At 36.3% G+C, this 18,403-nt stretch overlaps 1 protein-coding gene across 2 annotated transcripts in view; it reads right to left on the bottom strand.

The window, feature by feature from the left end:
* Window positions 1-18,403, bottom strand: part of SATB2 (SATB homeobox 2) — a 187,454-nt gene that overhangs the window by 82,284 nt on the left and 86,767 nt on the right. For both annotated transcript variants that reach the window (XM_072742826.1, XM_026002597.2), the window contains exon 7: window positions 13,756-13,858. In XM_072742826.1, the coding sequence (XP_072598927.1) occupies window positions 13,756-13,858 (103 nt within the window). The remainder of the gene's footprint in view (window positions 1-13,755; window positions 13,859-18,403) is intronic.

Here is an 18,403-nt window from a genome sequence, read left to right as displayed (position 1 = left end):
TCCCTTAAGGAATAAAATAAGCTTTAAGTGTATACATTTATATCAACCAAAAAAAACAAGGGAGATATCCTACATTTTTTTTGAAAAAGCAAATGTTTAAGGTCTTATTTTTATTTCCCAGGGAAAGAAGGAGTAGGCATCAAAATGTCCACACTTAAAAAAAAAAAAAAACCAACATAATTTTTCCTCTTTAATGCTTTTCTCAATTGGATTTCATTGTTTTTATTATGTTTTAATGTATTTGCTGTAGATGCTATGTAAAATAAACCTACTAAAATTTCAATACTCAAAATATACTCCAATGCCCCAAAATATACTTTCTGAGGAGAATTTAAGTGCAAAAGGAGAAGTGTCTAATTGGCACACATCAGATGCCCGCCAATCGCAGTAAGATGGCATAGGGTAGGTAGAAAGAGCCAACTAGGACTTTTAAGGGCTGGGGTCCTAACCTCCTGGGTGATTTTGGAATTACCTGTAAAACAGGGAGGATTGTAAATTGGTTTTAAAGCAACCTTCCAAGATACTTTTAATAGTATCTTTATTAAAGAGTATTGCTGCTTGGATTTTCAAAAACAATTTCCTTTCTCAAAATATCTACTTCTGCTTCTTGATTCTTTGTCAAAAATTTAAGACTTTCCTAAGACATCTCTCTTTGCAAAACTCCCCACTGCAACAAAAATAATAGTTTATGTAGGAACACTCACAGTAGATGTAATATTGTTCTTGCAGGTTTACCTAGCAATACGCTTAAAAGACTGACAAATTTTCCAAGACTATAAATCTAGTGTTTTAATGCAAACCTTAACACAGTTGCTTTTGTGAAATAACCCCTAGGGTCTGTCCATACTTAGAAAGCTGTGGAAAGCAATGAATTGGGTAAAAGGCTTTGCAATAAGAAATTTCTGGAATTTCTGGCCTGGATTTTTCCTTAAACCATTAAGATGCTTATGCAAATGTAAATGGATTAGCATGAATGAGTGCTAATGGATTCCTTAATAAGATAACACTCTAGTATTCCCTAGAACCTCTCTTGGAAACCCTGGATAAGAGAATATAAGCCAAAGCTGGGGAGCAGAAGATAGCAGAGTTTCTCTGTGTGACTCCTTAAACTCAAAAAATACTCTGGAAGTGATTCTACAAAGGTATGATACAGGTTTGCCTCTGGCACTCTTAGGAAAGTTGCCAAACTGGTAATTTCGAATGGGTACCCAAACCTTCGAGGATAGACAAAAAGATATTCGTGATATCATTGCCTTGGATTTTCAGATCTTCACCTGAATTCCTTGCTCCCCAACCCTTAGCCCCAAAAATTTGGGAGCCCAATGTTAAAGACAATGATCCCATCTGCTACCAGAGAAATCTGATCATTTGTTCAAGGTCAAATAGTTGTCCAAATGTAGATAAATATTTAGGAATATTCGAATTGATTAGGGCTGCTGGCACTAAGCATCATAAGCATAACAAATAAACCGCATGACCAGTAAAAACTAGTTTTTTTTCTCTTTCTCTCCATTTCCCAAAGTTAACTTTTCAGGGCCTACACATATGTCACAAATACTTAATGGATCTTCTTTAGAGAAAAATGCTTTTTGTAAGTGCAGAAATTCTCATAACTGTCTTGCTCATATACCTCTTTTAAAACATATTGGCGTTTCTGGTTAACATGAAGCCCTGCCATTTATACTGTAGTTGAGACATGGAGCTAAACCCTGCCCGTATCATTGTCATTGAACTCTCAAAATAGCAAGACATAGATTTTATTATGGCCACTTTATTGAAGAAGCAGAAGCTCAGAAAAAAATAATGTCACATACCTATTAAAGGAAAAATCACATTTAAACCTACATTTTTAGGACCTTATAGCCTTTATTCCAAAAAGGCTAAAATGCTCAATTTAGGGAATGTGGTTATTATTAATGCTAAAATGCTCAATTTAGGGAATGTGGTTATTATTAATTTTAGTATTTGAGTCAGGACTAATCTACTCTCCTACAGAAAAGTCCTGCCTTCTATTTTATGTGCATGCATGCATGCATGACACATGTACACCCCTCAGTGACATGAAGACAGATGGGTTATCTGAACAGGGAGGGTGCAACCTGATGCCTCCACCATATGCCTTGTAAACTTTTCTGATATGATAGATTGAAAAAGCTGGTCAGTTCTAAAAAGTGATGAAATCAATGATTCCTCAACAATGGAAGTGGCTAATCACTAAAGCAGGATCCTTCACATTTGTTTATTGTTTTAATTCCTATGGCAACTATTTATTAATCAACTATTATGTGCCAGAAATGATGCCAACCCCTAGAGATACAGTACTGAAGAGTATTAGTTTAAAATATTCCACTCGGGGATCCCTGGGTGGCTCAGTGGTTTAGCGCCTGCCTTTGGCCCAGGGCATGATCCTGGAGTCCTGGAATCGAGTCCTGTGTTGGGCGCCCGCCATGGAGCCTGCTTCTCCCTTTGCCTGTGTCTCTGCTTCTCTCTCTCTCTATCGTGAATAAATAAATATTAAAAAAAAAAAAAAATACTCCACTCTGGGCAGTCTGGGTGGCTCAGCGATTTAGTGCCGCCTTCAGCCCAGGGCGTGATCCTGGAGACCGGGGATCAAGTCCCACGTCAGGCTCCCTGCATGGAGCCTGCTTCTCCCTCTGCCTGTGTCTCTGCTTCTCTCTCTGTGTCTCTCATGAACAAATAAATAAAATCTTTAAAAAAAAATATTCCACTCTGATTTGCTTCAGACAGTTTAACTGTTTGCTACACATAGATGGGCCTGTAATATCAGCCTATAATTTAAAATGCATTTTGAGGGCAACCTGGGTTGCTCAGCAGTTGAGCATCTGCCTTTGGCTTAAGTCATGATCTCAAGGTCCTGGAATCAAGTTCTGCATCACACTCCCATGGGGATCCTGCTTCTCCCTTCTCCCTCTATTTTTGTCTCTGCCTCTCTCTATGTCTCATGAATAAATAAATAAATCTTAAAACAAAATAAAATGCATTTCTATTTGATGATAAAACATAGTTCCTTTCATCCCAATTCTGTTGATTATTAGCAATTTATTCTAGTCTTGTATAATATAAATTCACACTCATTACATTTATTTTCATGAATCGCCCCCATTCTTCTACTTTTCTTGCACCCAAAAAGCGATGTCCCAAAATGAGTGTCATCAGCATAGACTCCCACCTAACTGATTAAAGACATGAATCACACAATGGAGAACTTTGGCAGGTACTCTACAAATTCTATAAATATGAAGTGTTTCTTTGAAACATGTAAACAATAGGAAACAAAAAGGGGTATGTACAGTCACATCATAAGGTAATAAGTATAAATTCCTATATGATTAAACTATATGAAATTAGGGTTACATAATTTTAATCTACAAAAATGACAATTTCATATGGTTCAACCTGATATTTACTTTAACTCTTCTCTCTGAACTAGGTTACATATTATTACTAAACAACATACTGTCCACCCAAAGCATTTCCCTGAGTTAAATTCTTTTAAAAAGGCATCATAACACTAACCTCACTGACAAATCATAACAGCATCGCATATGCTAACACTTAATATGCCCAATCACTGAAAATATTTCTGATTTATTCTGTCCTAGTCAATAATTGAGGTACAAAGTCAATTTGTTATATAAAATCCATTTTCTGTTAACAGACAGACATGATTTAAGAGCTAAAGCTAATATTACATATATATCAAATATAAATCCCACACCATTAAAAAAAAAAAAAAAAAACTCTTACCAGAAGAACTCACTAAATATAATTAAAGAAAAATATTAGGAGTCTGAAAGGGCTGAAGGGCAAAAGGAAAAAAAAAAAAAACAAAAAGCTAAGTCTTTTAGGACTACGAAAGTTAAAGATTTGTTTTTCTCTAAATTTGTTAAAGAGAATCTGTCTCTGGGTTGAGAACTTGCTTGCAAAGTCTCTGCCTAGAGCAAGATATTCAGAGCCAACTTGTTAACTCCTAATAAAACAAGGCTTGGAAGGAAAATGCTTCCAGCCCCATAAGCGAAGTGTACCAGCCGGCACTGTGATAATACCATATGACTGGTTTTCTTAGGTGTATTTTCCCCTTATTATCAACTTCCTTTTTCCATCATATAAGATCCACAAAAACATATATATCTACCATATAGCACTTGAAGCTGGATACCTCTGTGCTTTCACAAAAAAAGCTCATAGGACCTATTATGTTCCATGGAAAAAGTGAGTATTATCCACCTCTACCCTTAATATAATCTCAACTCTCCCCATCTGAACACTACTGTCCCTTTTGGTTTCAAACAACACTTTATCGTAGTTTGATAACATTGACCATTTCAAGTATTACTGTAACTTTAGGTACAGGCTACAGCAAATTACATCTAATAATATCTTTACTTGTATTCCTTGCTTTATCTTTTATTTTTCATGCTTTATTTTAATCTGAAACTAATTTCAGAGGTGAGTCCAGCAAAATAGAAAAAAAATAGCATTTCAGAAACTTAACATTATTATTTAGGAGCATTCTAACTTCACCAGGTAGGATTCTATGTGTATTAATTCTTTAATTCAACCTATTAAAGAAAAGTTAATCCAAGAAACAATAAACCCACAATTCTTTCTTTTCCATTGCTCATTCTCTCTGGTTTTATAGGACTTCAATGTTTCAGGCCATTATTTTAAGGAAAATATTCAATAAACTAGCTGGAAAAACCTCAAAGGGATGCTTTTTGTAGGCTACATATATGTTGCCTAATTTTTTCTTAACAAAGGTGTTACTGTCTCTTCCAGTGGAATTGACTATTGCTAAATCTTTAGCTCAATAACTAATTAGTAGAAAAAAAAAGAATGATTATAACCCTTACTAATTTGCTAAGGACATTTGTAATATGAATTAAACAGACAAAGATTGTCTTTTTTCTCTCAATTGAGACATGATAGCAAATAAGATTAGTCACAATATCACATGTGCAAAAATAAAAGTGCTTAAAATGCATATGTTCAAATGAGTTCATCAACTCAATTCAGTTCTATTACTATTTATTAAAATAACTACCTGCAATGTTCCCAATTCATAGAGGTCTGAAGAGGGGACAAAATGGATGTGCCCCTGAGATGTTCTTTTAAAAAACTTTCAGTCTAGTAGGGGGATTATTCAAAAGTAAGTAAGGGGTGCCAAGGTGGCTCAGTTGGTGAAATGTCCAGCTGTTGGTTCCAGCTCAGGTCGTGATCTCAGGGTCGTGGAATGGAGCCCCATGTGGGCCCTACACTCAGTGGGCAGTCTGCTTGAGATTGTCCCTCTCCCTCTGCACCCCCTCCCCATGCTCTCTCACTCTCAAATAAATAAATAAATCTTAAAAAAAAAAAAAAAAAAAGTTGGGACGCCTGGGTATCTCAGTGGTTGAGTGTCTGCTTTCGGCTCAGGGTGTGATCCCAGGGTCCTGGGATCAGGTTCCGCATTGGGCTCCCCACAGGGAGCCTGCTTCTCCTGCAGCCTGTCTCTGCCTCTCTCTGTGTGTCTCTCATGAAAAAATAAAAATAAATAAGTCAAAATTACTACAGAACATGGAACTTATAGGTGACAGCTTAAAAGGCCCAATGTTAGAACTCATCGCCTGACTTACATTCTATATGGGTCTAGATTCATCTCTTGGGAGTTCAGGATTCCTAAATCAGATAATCTCAAATTCAGCAAAAGGTGAAATGAATGAAGTCCTATCATCAGTCAGGTGAATGGCTAGTTAAACAACGTCTAGCAAGGCAATTATCATGTTAATCCTAGCATGGCACTTGTACTTAGCTTTGATCAGCTTGTGAATTTAACTGCTTTTCAGCTTTTAACTGTGTAATCATCAAAAACAAAAAACCCAACAGCCAAATAAATTTTTATTTAATTGATCAAGAAAGCAAGAGAATTCTCTGATTCTAACCCATCGATTTTTCACAAAATAAGGTGTCACCATAATCATATCAGATTTTTAATAAGCTGCACAATTCCTGATCTACATACAAAAAAATTCATTTTACAGCTCTGTAGATTCTTCATCAGGCACCACCAGATCTCTTTGTTTTTGAGTTCCTAATTTTGTTTCTGGGCAGGACAAATGGAAATCTGAAACTCTGAGAACTCTAACGCACACCGTAAGAAAACGGTAAGAATTAAAGAGACCTGAACCACTGGAAACCCCTAACTATGTCACATCTTTCGACTCCCTATGCTCCCACTGTTGCCCAAATAGGGTCAGTCCATAACCTATTTCAGGCATTCTCCTCACCAATCCCCATTCCCCGTCCCAGCCATTCTCTCTTTTACTGCTAGATAATCACAATAGTCCCCCCTGGTATAAGATACCTCAATTGTTTACCCCTTCTGCCATCTCCAAAACCCATCTCCTTGTCCATCTCCTTTCCTTTCCTCCAGGTTCTAAAGAAGACATGCCTATTTCTTTTTCCTTCAAAGGCAAAGCATCATCTGTGCCTTAGACCCCATCCTTTCCTAATTTGTGAACTCTTGCTCATCACCCTTCTTCCTCTCCAGAACCCTTGCCTCCACTGGCTCCATTCTCTTTCTCCTGAGTACGGGAGATGGGGTGGGGAGTGTGTGTTAAACTCATTCCTAATAAAAAAAAATAAAATAAAATAAACTCATTCCTAATGCTGCAGTTAACTGCGTTGATATTCTCTCCTTACTAAGCCAGTACCTGGTAGCCTCAGTTCCACACCCCCTTCCCCTCCTTAGATGCACATACATTCCCTCTGTTGTCACACTACAAAGAAATAGCTCCCTCCACTGTCATTATGGCCCCCTTTTGGCAAAGCTAAGAACTTCCAAATACCTCTTCTTCTTCCCTCCCTGGCACCCTTGATAATATTTCTCTGCTAGTCACCTACCTTGCCTTGGCTTCCATGAAATTTCACTTTCTCCCTCATCACATTATTAACTAAGTCATGGCCCTTTTTCTCTCAAAGCTTTCAATCCCACCCTGTTCTTATCCTCTTTTATAGAGAATGCTCTTTTGGTGGTATTTTGAACTATCATGCCAAAAACAGTGGCTCCCAAATGTATCCTCTAGTCCTGTCCATAGGTCAGCTGGTTCTCTATCTCAAATGGCCCAATGGGTATCTCTACCTAGGTCACCAACTCCCAATGAAGTGTAAGTAATAGATCAATTTATATTGTCCCACTTCTGTCAAAACCATAAAGAGCCATGTAAGCTCAAAACCTTGGATTCTACTTTGATTTTTTTTTCTCTTTCCCACACACATATTGCGTTAGTCACTTCTCTCTTTTTCCCTGCTGCCACCAAAAGCCAAGGCCTCACTTCCCTATCTTTACTTGCATAGATGACTGCAATACATTCCATTTTGTCTATTTCCTCCCAGGTGCACATCCCTTATCGCTGCCACCTGCCTCTGGTCCTGCCATACACACTCTCCCCCACATGTAGTTTTAGAGGACTTCTAGTGAAATTTTTTTTAAACCATCATTTTCATCATATCACTCCCTACTGAAAAACTTTCACCGATTCTCAATACATCTCAACTGAACTTTCGGAGTTCCCCAAGGTAACCTTATTGTTCATTATTATAATACAAACATTACCCACAGCCAGATCCCTCCAAAAATCTCTGCTCGTTTGCCAATGTTTGATGCCATCATCAACCCTGCACCTACCCATGCTCTATCTTTTCCTTTTCACCAGTCAAAACTTTAGCCATTCTGGGCATCTCTTACATGATAGTGTCGTGATAAATGTCCAGTCATTCTAGACATACCAGACAACCACCCATGATTTTCTAAATATTCTTGCTCTTTTGCACCTGTGCATCTATACCTATGTTCATATACCTATGGAACTTGCAGTTGCCTGAAGTGCTCTTCCTTCTTTTTCTCTCCTTGCAAAACTCTACTGTCCTTCAGGTATAACTAAAAGGGCTATTTTTTAAATTACCTTCCTCTCCAACCTAAGACTTATCAGGTAAAACTTATGGCCCATTCTCTGTGCTACCATGGCATAAGTTTATACCACTGCCATATATTTGCCAGATAGAGGGCTGCCTCCCCTGCTAGGTTGACAGCAACCCAACAAGAAGTAGGAATCACATCTTATGTGTTTCTGGTTATTTCTCACTGCTTTTAGCACTAAAAATGGCCTTCTCAGTAGTAGAAGCACTCACTAAGCATTTATTTAACTAAAATTAGTTCTGTAACTGTGTGTCTTGCAAGGAGGGACTATGTAATGTTCCCCACTTAGAATCCTGACAGGTATATAAAGTTGATGCTCAAACTTTATAGATGCCGGCTTTTTGAAACCAAGAACTGTGTCTTAAACTTCTTTCAAATAGTAATTATATATGATAGATGAATGGATGGATAGATGAGTAAGAGAAAAACATCATTTTTCCCTTTGCATCCTTTTTAAACATGTTTAAAATGGCATTATAAAAAGTATAAATATAAGCAGATAGCAAGTTTGTTTCTTTTAATCTACAAACCATATTGTTGACAAATGATTGTCTTATGTTTTAACATTTATTCACATTTATGAACAAAGTTCAGGCCAAAGAAGCAGCTATTGTTATAGCCAGAATAAGCTTCTTAAGATCCAAGTAAGGAACTGGCCCACCCCTGAGTTTAGGGTCCGTGAAATTTTCCGCACACCATTCTTCCACTTGCTGACACTTTCAACAAGCTTCTAATCAGAGGGCCAAACAGGCTAAAGTGATTGATGAATGCACATCAGTGACTGTCACAGTAAAAAAAGCACAAGGCTGTTCATCCAGTAAGATGGAAAGTGCGTGGTTATGGAAGTGATGTTTTGATTTCCATGAATATTTATAGAAAATTCATATAAGTTCAAGGACTTACATAAAAGCCAAGGAGTTGATGTTGGTACAGTACAGGCAGAGGGACAAATTTCCTTGCCGAACACCTTTATTTAGATCCCAAGCTGAAAGCAAATTTCTTTCATGACCCAGAAAAATTAGGTAGACAAAAGTTGCTTTTACCTCATCAGAGCTAAACAACAGCAGAAGAAGTACCGGCAGTTGATTAAAGGCATTGTCCTGACCACCGATACCACCATGGCTAAGCAGGGGCTGCCTTATGGAACCAGGTCAGGGGACACTGATTTCTCTATTCAACTCTGAGGCACCACTTTGTAAATGACACAATCATTTTTGGGTACAAGAGGTGCTTTAAATGTGGTAACATTATATCATTTCAGCTATAATGATCATAATTACTTATTTCTTTTAATCACAACCCACTTAACCACTTTAGTACAGACGACTAGTTCAAGGAGTTTAATTTTCATTCAACATCTAATCTTTGTGTTTACTGAAACCCTTCACGGGCTTTGTTTACTGTCTGCTTGCTGGCCTGGACGTTTGATCTTGCAAGACTAGATCAGACAGGGTCAGATAAAATACTGATTACTAGAATAAACCAGGCTTGGAAAAGTAACACTGGTTTTTAAAATCCTCATTTCTCCCAGCCTTTTAATATTTTGCAAAATAAGTTCAAATAAATAAAATTAAGACAACTAACAATCAGGGGGTTCTTGAGCAATGATTGAGAAAAGAAAAGTGATGAGGATAATTTTGCTTTCTGGCCAAAATATGGGGTTTGGTTAGGTCCATTCATTCTACTGGTATTATTTTATGACACAAATAATTTTACAATATCCACTATATTTGTGTGAACTTGCAATGACCCCTTCATCCTTGTGACATATTAAATAGTTGAGATTGGCCTGACCAAAGATGACACTTCATTTTGCTTTGGTATCAGATGAAAAACACATTAGATATAATATTATTTTAACTTTATTAATTTTTAATTAGGAAGCATTTAAAATATATGAGTCCTTCATTGTGAAGGTACTTTTTAATTCCTATAAGATCCCCTGCAAAAGTAGATTGCCACAGAGTATAATTTCTGATGGTACTGCATATATAATTGCCACTTAGTTTCATAAAAATGATGAGGCAAGTTTTCATCTAGACAGTTAATAGAAAAGGGTTAGGCTTAAAAAAAATAAGAGTTTCATTAAAATGTGTAGAACTTATGAAAGAAAAATTGATGGGGTAAATTTCACATAATCCTAAGAATTCTTGAAAATAATTTTGTAACAGCATGAACATTTCCAGGTCCCTGTGGATTATTCTTGTGTCCAACATTAAAACTCCTACACATTAAACAACTGTTAATATTGATCTTTTTTTTCCTGCTTTTATACAGTAATGTACATTTTTTTTCTTATACTTGGGAGCTTACAAGCTCTACACTGCAAAGTCTAGGCCAGAAGCAATTACAGTACAAGATGCACAGCAATAAAAAATGCTGTCTAAACCAACCTACCACCCTACCCAGTCCATTTTATTCAATATCAAAAATTCCTGGGAAGCAGGTTCATAGTTCTGGACCCTAAAACCAGAGTATGCAAAGTCTCTCCCCATTCATCCTAAATTAACACTAATGTTAACTCAAATATGTCTATGTCAACCATGATTGTCTTTGAAATTAAAGAAAGAAGGTAAACAGAATGTACTTTGCTGTGATCACTGGGGAAAATAAAGTTAACATGCTAAGCCAAACTAACTTAGGACATTTTATAGAATAAGTGTAAATAGTTTAGCTATAATAACAACAAATTCAAAAAATGCACATTAAAATGTTTACTTCAAAATTCAGACAATTCCATTTGTATATAGTTTTTACATCTGTTTTTAATGATATCAAATTATTGATTGTTCACTTTTCTCATATTTATTTAAGCATTAACTATAGAATTTGCAATCTGACCCTTTTTTTTAATCCTCTCAGTAGACTTTTATTTTTGCCAGGTTTTAGCCATATTTACTTTGATCTTTCAGAGTATATAATTATTTTACTGTTTATTTATTTCTATGAGAAGAGAAAAAAATTTTGACCTAGGAGATCTATATGTGGCAATTTGTAACAGAATCACATAGCTTATGTTAGGAAATCATGGTTTTGATTAAGAAGCAACCATTTAGTTCCCACTGTTTTATTAAAACAGACATTAGCAGATAATAGGAAACATATTTAACAATGTAGCTGCATTTAGTTTGGGACATTAGTAAGTTAGCATGAGATTTTCTTTTATACATTATATCAGCCAGGATACATGTAAATTGGTAATTTGGGGGTGGAAAGGAGTGGGTAGGGGGGCAAGGAAGGACACAGAACTCTGACTTCCAGGTTCTCAGGAAGAGCCCTAAGGTAGAATTCTGATTTTGCTATCTACTAATTTCCAGATTTCAGACTCATTACTTCTTTTTTCTCATTTTGAAAATGGATGGACACAAACAAATTTTACAAACACTATCATTCCTTTCCCGTGAGAATTGGATTCTACTAGATAGGAACTCCCACAGTGACATCTATTCATAGCACAAAGCTTCTATCAGATGAAATGTGCCTGTATATCAGGTCCGACACTTCCTTTTCTCTGAGGGTCGAAAGTTAATAAAATATACTTCTTTGAGTGTTTATTTTCTGTACACCATTATACCTGCCACGAATTCTTTGTTTTTCCTCCCACTCCCTTGGTTGATGAATCAACACCACTTGAACTGTTTTACGGCAGCTTGTGTTTACTTCACACATACCTTAACCTTCCCTTTTCTCCTCCTACTGACACACACACATGCACACACACACACTGTTCAACAGCAATGACTAGCTCCATCTCTTTGAATAGCATGTGTACACAGTGTCTGGCAGCCTCTTCAGGTGTGGATCCTTGACCCTCCTGATTGAAATCAAGGTCTCAGTCTGCTTTTATGACACTTAAGATTTAACTGTGCATTTACTATCTTGAAAAAAAAATAGAGCTTAAAGAATTGAATCTAAGAAAAAAAGGAGGAGATATAAGTGTTCGTGTGTGCGCGCATGTGTGTGAGCAGACACACGCACTCACACACACACACAGTCTGTAGTGGCAATTCTGAAAACACTACAGTGGAGAGTTTCTGAATCTGGAATTATATGCTAGCCTATTAAAAGAGGACTCTTTCTTCCTTTTCTCTTCTAACAGCAAGTAAATGGGATCTAACAAATGACCTTGAAGCTGCATGATTCTTTTGATTTTTAGCCAAAGAGGATATGTTCAAACACTTCAACAATTTTATTTTAAAAGAAAAACTTGGTGACAACACTTAGAGAAAAGAAACCCTTCTGAACTACACAATCATGTCTTAGAATGAGAAGGAGTTATTCATCTTATCCTGTATAAGAGTTAATATTAATAATATTATAAAGCAAGTGCCCAAACTGGAATTTAAATGCTTCTGAGAATTTTAGAATATGCTGAAGAGAAATGGATCTTAATTCAATGTGCAGTGCACTTTAATTTCTCCTGGGTAGTTCAACATCTTGACTTTCCTTACAACTTGGATATTTAGCATAAAATGCTCTCTGTCTTTTGTAATCAGAGACGTGCTGCCAAGGCCTGTAAAGTTCATTTCCTCAAAAGGTAACTGTAAACGAGCTCCCAAATATTAAACAACCAACATGTATTATTTCAATATCCTTTCCCTGGAGGAAACCTGCAGGTAGTAAAACAAATAAATTCATCTTTTACTTTTGCCTACCCACCAGAAATTGTCATTTGAACCTCAGATCGGGGTAGTTAACTGTCAGCAAGGCTATGAATACCTATAATAAAGCATGATGGATGATGTCATGATCATGCAAAAATATAGACTGGAAGGGACCCTCCAACATCAAGCTATTATGTTACCAAAAACTCCCCCAAATCCCTTCAGGGGCTGGTATCATTTGAATTTGAAAAGCATGTAAATTGGGTAAGAACACTAGAATGTTTCCAACCCTAACATATTTGTAAAGGAAAAATATTTAAAGGGCTGGATGGTCTAAATAAGCATGGCATTTATTATACAAGAGACTGCATTTTCAGATACAATCCTACATTTCTTATATTACTGCTAGTACTACCGTTACTACTAATTATTATTATAGCATTATAGCTCTTATTTATTAAGAGGTTTCTTTATGTCAGCATTAATTTATTTAGTCCTCACAGTTAGTGAGTTGATTTAGGTAGTTTTATTGTTTCTTTATTATTTTTTTTGTTGTTGTTGTTTAAATTTTCAGATGAAGAGACTGAATCTTGGTGAAGTTAAATTTGTTCAAACACACACTAGCAAATGGAGGACAGAGATTTGAACACAAGTCTGCTTTTTACTGCAGGGTCCCTTTAATTCATATGCTGGTCTGGAACTGTCACCAAATAAACACATCAAAACTCCACTTCTAAACGAAGGTTTCCTGATACCACAACAAGCAGTCATTCCAATTTGTTAATTGGTACTTAAATTATAAGTGCTGATTTAACCTACAATGACTGCTTTTAATTTTCCATTAATATGTTAATGGAAATGATTTATTGATTGAGCCTTTCAAATAGACAGGCCTATCTGAAATAAACCATTTCAAAGATTTCTAAAAGTCTTGGCCTTCACATGCATCTCTTGTGAAAATGACAAACTTTAACCATTATGCTATGAATTTTAGTTTAGTTCTAAAGTGAGCTAATTAGGATATCCTGATGGAAATATTAAGAATCTTACCTTTGCAAAAATTACACATAATTAAATAAAAAATTATACCTAAAATTACCATAAACTCCAAATAACCAACAATTCATTGACCTAAGAAACTAAAAATAGGCTTTAAAGACAAAAAATTCAGTTTACCTTTAATCTTCTTGTACTTCTTATACCATCTCCCAAACTCCTGGCACTTGGTTGCTGACACGTTGGCATAATATGTGCTATTTACAATGGATGAAATCATACTCTGAAAAGAAAAAAAAAAAACATAATAGCTATATTTTTCATAAACTAGTACTCCTTTTTAGGGATAAGAATTACAGACCATACCGAACTTCATTGTCTTTTAAATCTGAAGTAGTCACCCTCCTGCAAACTAAACTATTAAATGTCAAATATGACTAGCTAAATTTACTCTTTTTTTTAACTTCTACTGTATAATGACAAAGCTTTTTCCAAAAAACCAACCTTGGGGCAATGTCAAAGATGGAGGAGGCAGGACATACAGATTAAATACAAAGGGAAAGAACAGTTGTGATTTAGGAACCAGAGTAAAAGGTGAGATCAGATGCTCCAGCATCGGTAATTCAAATAATGCCTTTCAGATGTTTCTGTTCTGCTTCCAACTGCAACAAGCTTACACAGCCAAGAATCTGAGAACATCCGTGCTACACACTGCAGAACAACATTTAGGGAAATAAGTTAAATTAATATAATTTATAGAAACGTGTGATTAGCACTTGTGTGAAAATTCATCAAATGAAAAAATTAACAGTGCTATTTTAGAGCAGGGGAAACTAAACATAACACTTGTACTGTGTTTCAACCAAAAATGAATCAAAGCTAAAACTTTCTGGGTGCTTAAGTACATGATTCTTTCTTCCTCTTCACCCCTTCTCCTTCCTCAGCTCTATCCTTTAGCCAATTTGTTTATAATTAGGATGAAAAGGAAAGAGAAGAGCATAGCTTGACTTACCACTAAAAAACTAAATTATAATTGCATACCTTGAATGAAATTTCCTACAGGTATGTTTTCAGTCAATATGGCATGTTTGGACCAACATTTGTAACAGATATTAACAGATATTAACAGATACCTGAATTGACTGTGATAATACAGCCACAGATTTACAGAGACTTTTACTTCAGCAAATTCCGTCTAAAAACAAATGGACGTAAACTCGAGAGATTCCAAAGGACTTTGGTAAGGTTTTATATCTTGCCTTGAAACCTCATCTTTCTTCAAGAAGGTATCTCCACATATGGATGGAGCAGCTATGCAAAATCTCAAAACTTAGAACTAATGGTATTTTTCCAAAGCAGTCAAGATAAAAAGGATAACAGTAAATCAAGGCAACGGCAAGTTATTTACCAGGGGGTTCAAACAGCAAACAGTACTACACAGACTCCTATTTAAAACAGTTCCCTCACTGAGCCCACAGAGTTCCTCTTTTTCAAAAATCACTATGTGGGCATCTGGTTTGGCTCAGGTCGCAATGCCAGGGTCCTGGATTCGAGTCCCACATCAGGCTCCTGGTGGGGAGCCTGCTTCTCCCTCTGCCTGTGTCTATCTCATGAATAAATAAACAAAATCTTTAAAAACAACAACAACAACAACAACAACACTATGCAGTGCCAGTGGGGGAGTGGGGGAGGGGAATCCTAATTCAATTCAAAGAAACCTCTTTGGCCCTTCCTACATAGTAGATGGCTAACCTCCCCCCAGTTGCTGATCTCTAAATGATAATTCTGTTCTCTAAGGAGAGATAGTGAGAAGAACCTTTTTAATCTGAGGATCTGAACACAGCCCCGGGAACACAAAGAGCCAGTATCACCTGAGTGTATCACAGAACTTCTAGAGCCTTACCTCCTGCCTTAGAAGAACAGTGGAATCCTAATCTTCCTGAGGCAGGGTTCTGCTTGTGTGTTACTAACAAAAGAGTAAAGAAAGAAGTCTTTTGGCTAGCTGGGCTAGTTCCCTTTCCAGGCTGAGTTTTTCTTTTTGTCTTAATCTGTGAAACCCTTGAGGACAGTGACTGTGTCTGTTGCATTTTTCCCCCCTCATGTCTAACACACTTCTGATGTGGGACATCTGAGTCACTGAAATGTAACAGATGAAAAGGGACAGAGATGAAATTTTAAAATGCCAAACTGAAATGTCATAATAATGAAAATTTTAACATGAAAGCGGCCTAATAATAGATGCACCAGCTATACTGGTGTATACGAATAATTGCAAATGTACTTGTCATCTCTATATGTTGTTTGCATGAATGTTATCCTCTAAAGAGGCACAGGATACATAGCCATGACAGGAAACTGAAATTAAACTCCTATTGCAAGGATGGTCTGGGAGATGAACTAAAATGCTAAGTGTCTCAATTACTACTGGGAGCTGTCCATCAATTCTTCCTAGACCATAAGACCAGGCCACCAATCCGCATCACTGTGGCCCCAAATAATCCATATTTCCGTCACTCTCTAGCGTCCCTATTTTGTCCTTGCTCCAGATGTGTCTTCACTGACACTGCATACGGCCAGTGTCAATCTATGTGGCAAGGAAGTTAATACCTGGGCTTCCATGGTCTCCATCACCAAATCCTGTACTAGAGTCAGGTTCACACAACTCATTTAAAAAAGAAGTTGGCTACCCAGAGACTCAACCAGATTTGTTCTCTTCCCCAATTATGAATGAGTTTCTATCTCTACTGACCACGAAGAGGGTGGAGTGAGGTGGGAATAAATTTAAACTATGAGTTGAGCAAAGGAAGTAGGTAGCAAATAAAGTTTCCTAGATGATGAGAATCTTTAGTCACTCTAAAGTCTTTTGAATTTGTGGCACATTTTATTCATATTAATTCCCTGCAGGTCTTTACATCTAGTTGACACTCAAACTAGTTCTACTCATAAGAATTTTCATAATTCATCTTCAGAGAGTTTTAAAAACAGAAGAGGTACATCTGGGGCATACTTTGGATGAAAGGTCATGTTATGTCTTATTATTCTAGTTTCAAAAATGAATATTCTCTAACCCTAAATTAGATGGTTACATTCTCATAGCCTGAGTTTGAACCACTAGGCCTCACTAGAATACTCTGGACACACACATGAAGTCATCTAAATGTTAGTGTCAGTTTGTTTTTAAAAAATCAAAACCTACTTCACTATAAACAAAATTGAAAAGAGCTAACACAGACTCAGCACATACTGACTCGACATGGAATAAAGTTTTCCAGAGGTCCTGGGGCACAAGAATCTGCATTTACCACATTTCATCCATTCTACAGTCACATTTTTAAAATATACTTTAATGTCATTGAAATTGGAATGCATCTTACAATCAAAAGCATCTTAGACCTGATGAGATATAGTTGCTGCAAAAATAGGATGAGTAATGATTAAAATCTCTCCCACCAGTGACTCTACCAAAAAAAAAAGAAAAAGAAAAAAACCCTAATTTCCATTTACTGCTTTTTTAAAGTATCTATATAGTTTTGTACTTTGTATTGCTCTTTTATGTTTTTCAGTAATTCTAGAGCAACCACACAATTGGGCTTTGAGGATCTCCACATCTTTTTGAAAATGAACAAAGATTTGAGTAAACGTTTTCAAGCCAGAATGCAACCAACTCCTGAGCATCCTTGTTGTATAATGCAATGCTGATACAAATGACCCAAAAGAGATGCCTGTTGTTATTTATAACACTTAAAGGAATTATATTTTACTGAGGGTCATATTAAAATGACTTTGCACTTACTAAGCAAGCTTACTGGCATGGTAGTGGCTGTGATAAGGAAAGGGGAGGGCCACACATGCACTGGGCCAATCAGGGAGCTCCCAGAAGTACTCAGTCACAGCCACAAACACATGATTAGTAATCATAGACAAAGCTATGCTATGAAAAATATTATGTGTTAAAATCAATAGGAAGGTTTAAAATGTCTTCCCAATTACAGAAACTTTTGGAAAAGTTTTAGACTTCTTTGTAACTAACCATGAAATCTTAAATATGAAGATATTAAATGAGGAATAAAATCCAGGTTTGTCATTTGCAGTCACTCTGACACACAGTTTATGCCAGTTTTCTTTGAAAGTTATTTAAAATAGTAATAAAAATAGTAGTAATAAGATATTTGAGGATTTAAAATACAGCAGCATCAGTTATTTCAAAGTTTACTAGCTGACTTGAACTTGCACCAAGACAAATTGCAAGAGAATATCGTACTGTTTTAAATATACATTGTTTAAACACTAAAATATATTGTTTTGATACTTACTATACTTAACTAGATTGCCTTATCTAAAAATAAATTTTCTTTTAGGCTCCTGAGATAAATTTTAAACTTGTTTGTTTTTGACTAGCTCAGATTATAGATGTCACCTGTTACATGGCTCCATTTTCCAAAATGAGGGCCAAGAAGCTCAAAATGAAGAAGCATCTTGTCCAAAGTCAAATAGCAGTGGAAAGCACCATAAAAAGACATTACTACCAGGCCACATTATTTCATGAGTCTCTTAAGAAGGGAACCTAGTTAATGAAAGAAAGGAAATATTCACCACCACCTCCATCAACTGGTACTCAACAGCAGATAATGCAACCAATTCTTCAGACAAAGAAGACAGAAGTGTGACAAAAGCAAAACATCAAGTTGTGACCTCGGGCCCCTTATAGGAGTTAAGGAGCTTAGAATCAGAGAAAACTAAGGAACCCAATGACAATTTAAAACTTAACAGTTTGAAAAGCAAAACAATATACACCGATTAAAATGATTTGTCTTTAAAAGACAGAGAT

The sequence above is a fragment of the Vulpes vulpes genome, chromosome 16 (assembly GCF_048418805.1).
Source record: "Vulpes vulpes isolate BD-2025 chromosome 16, VulVul3, whole genome shotgun sequence".
NCBI lineage: Eukaryota > Metazoa > Chordata > Mammalia > Carnivora > Canidae > Vulpes > Vulpes vulpes.
This window is presented reverse-complemented; position numbering and strand designations above follow the sequence as displayed.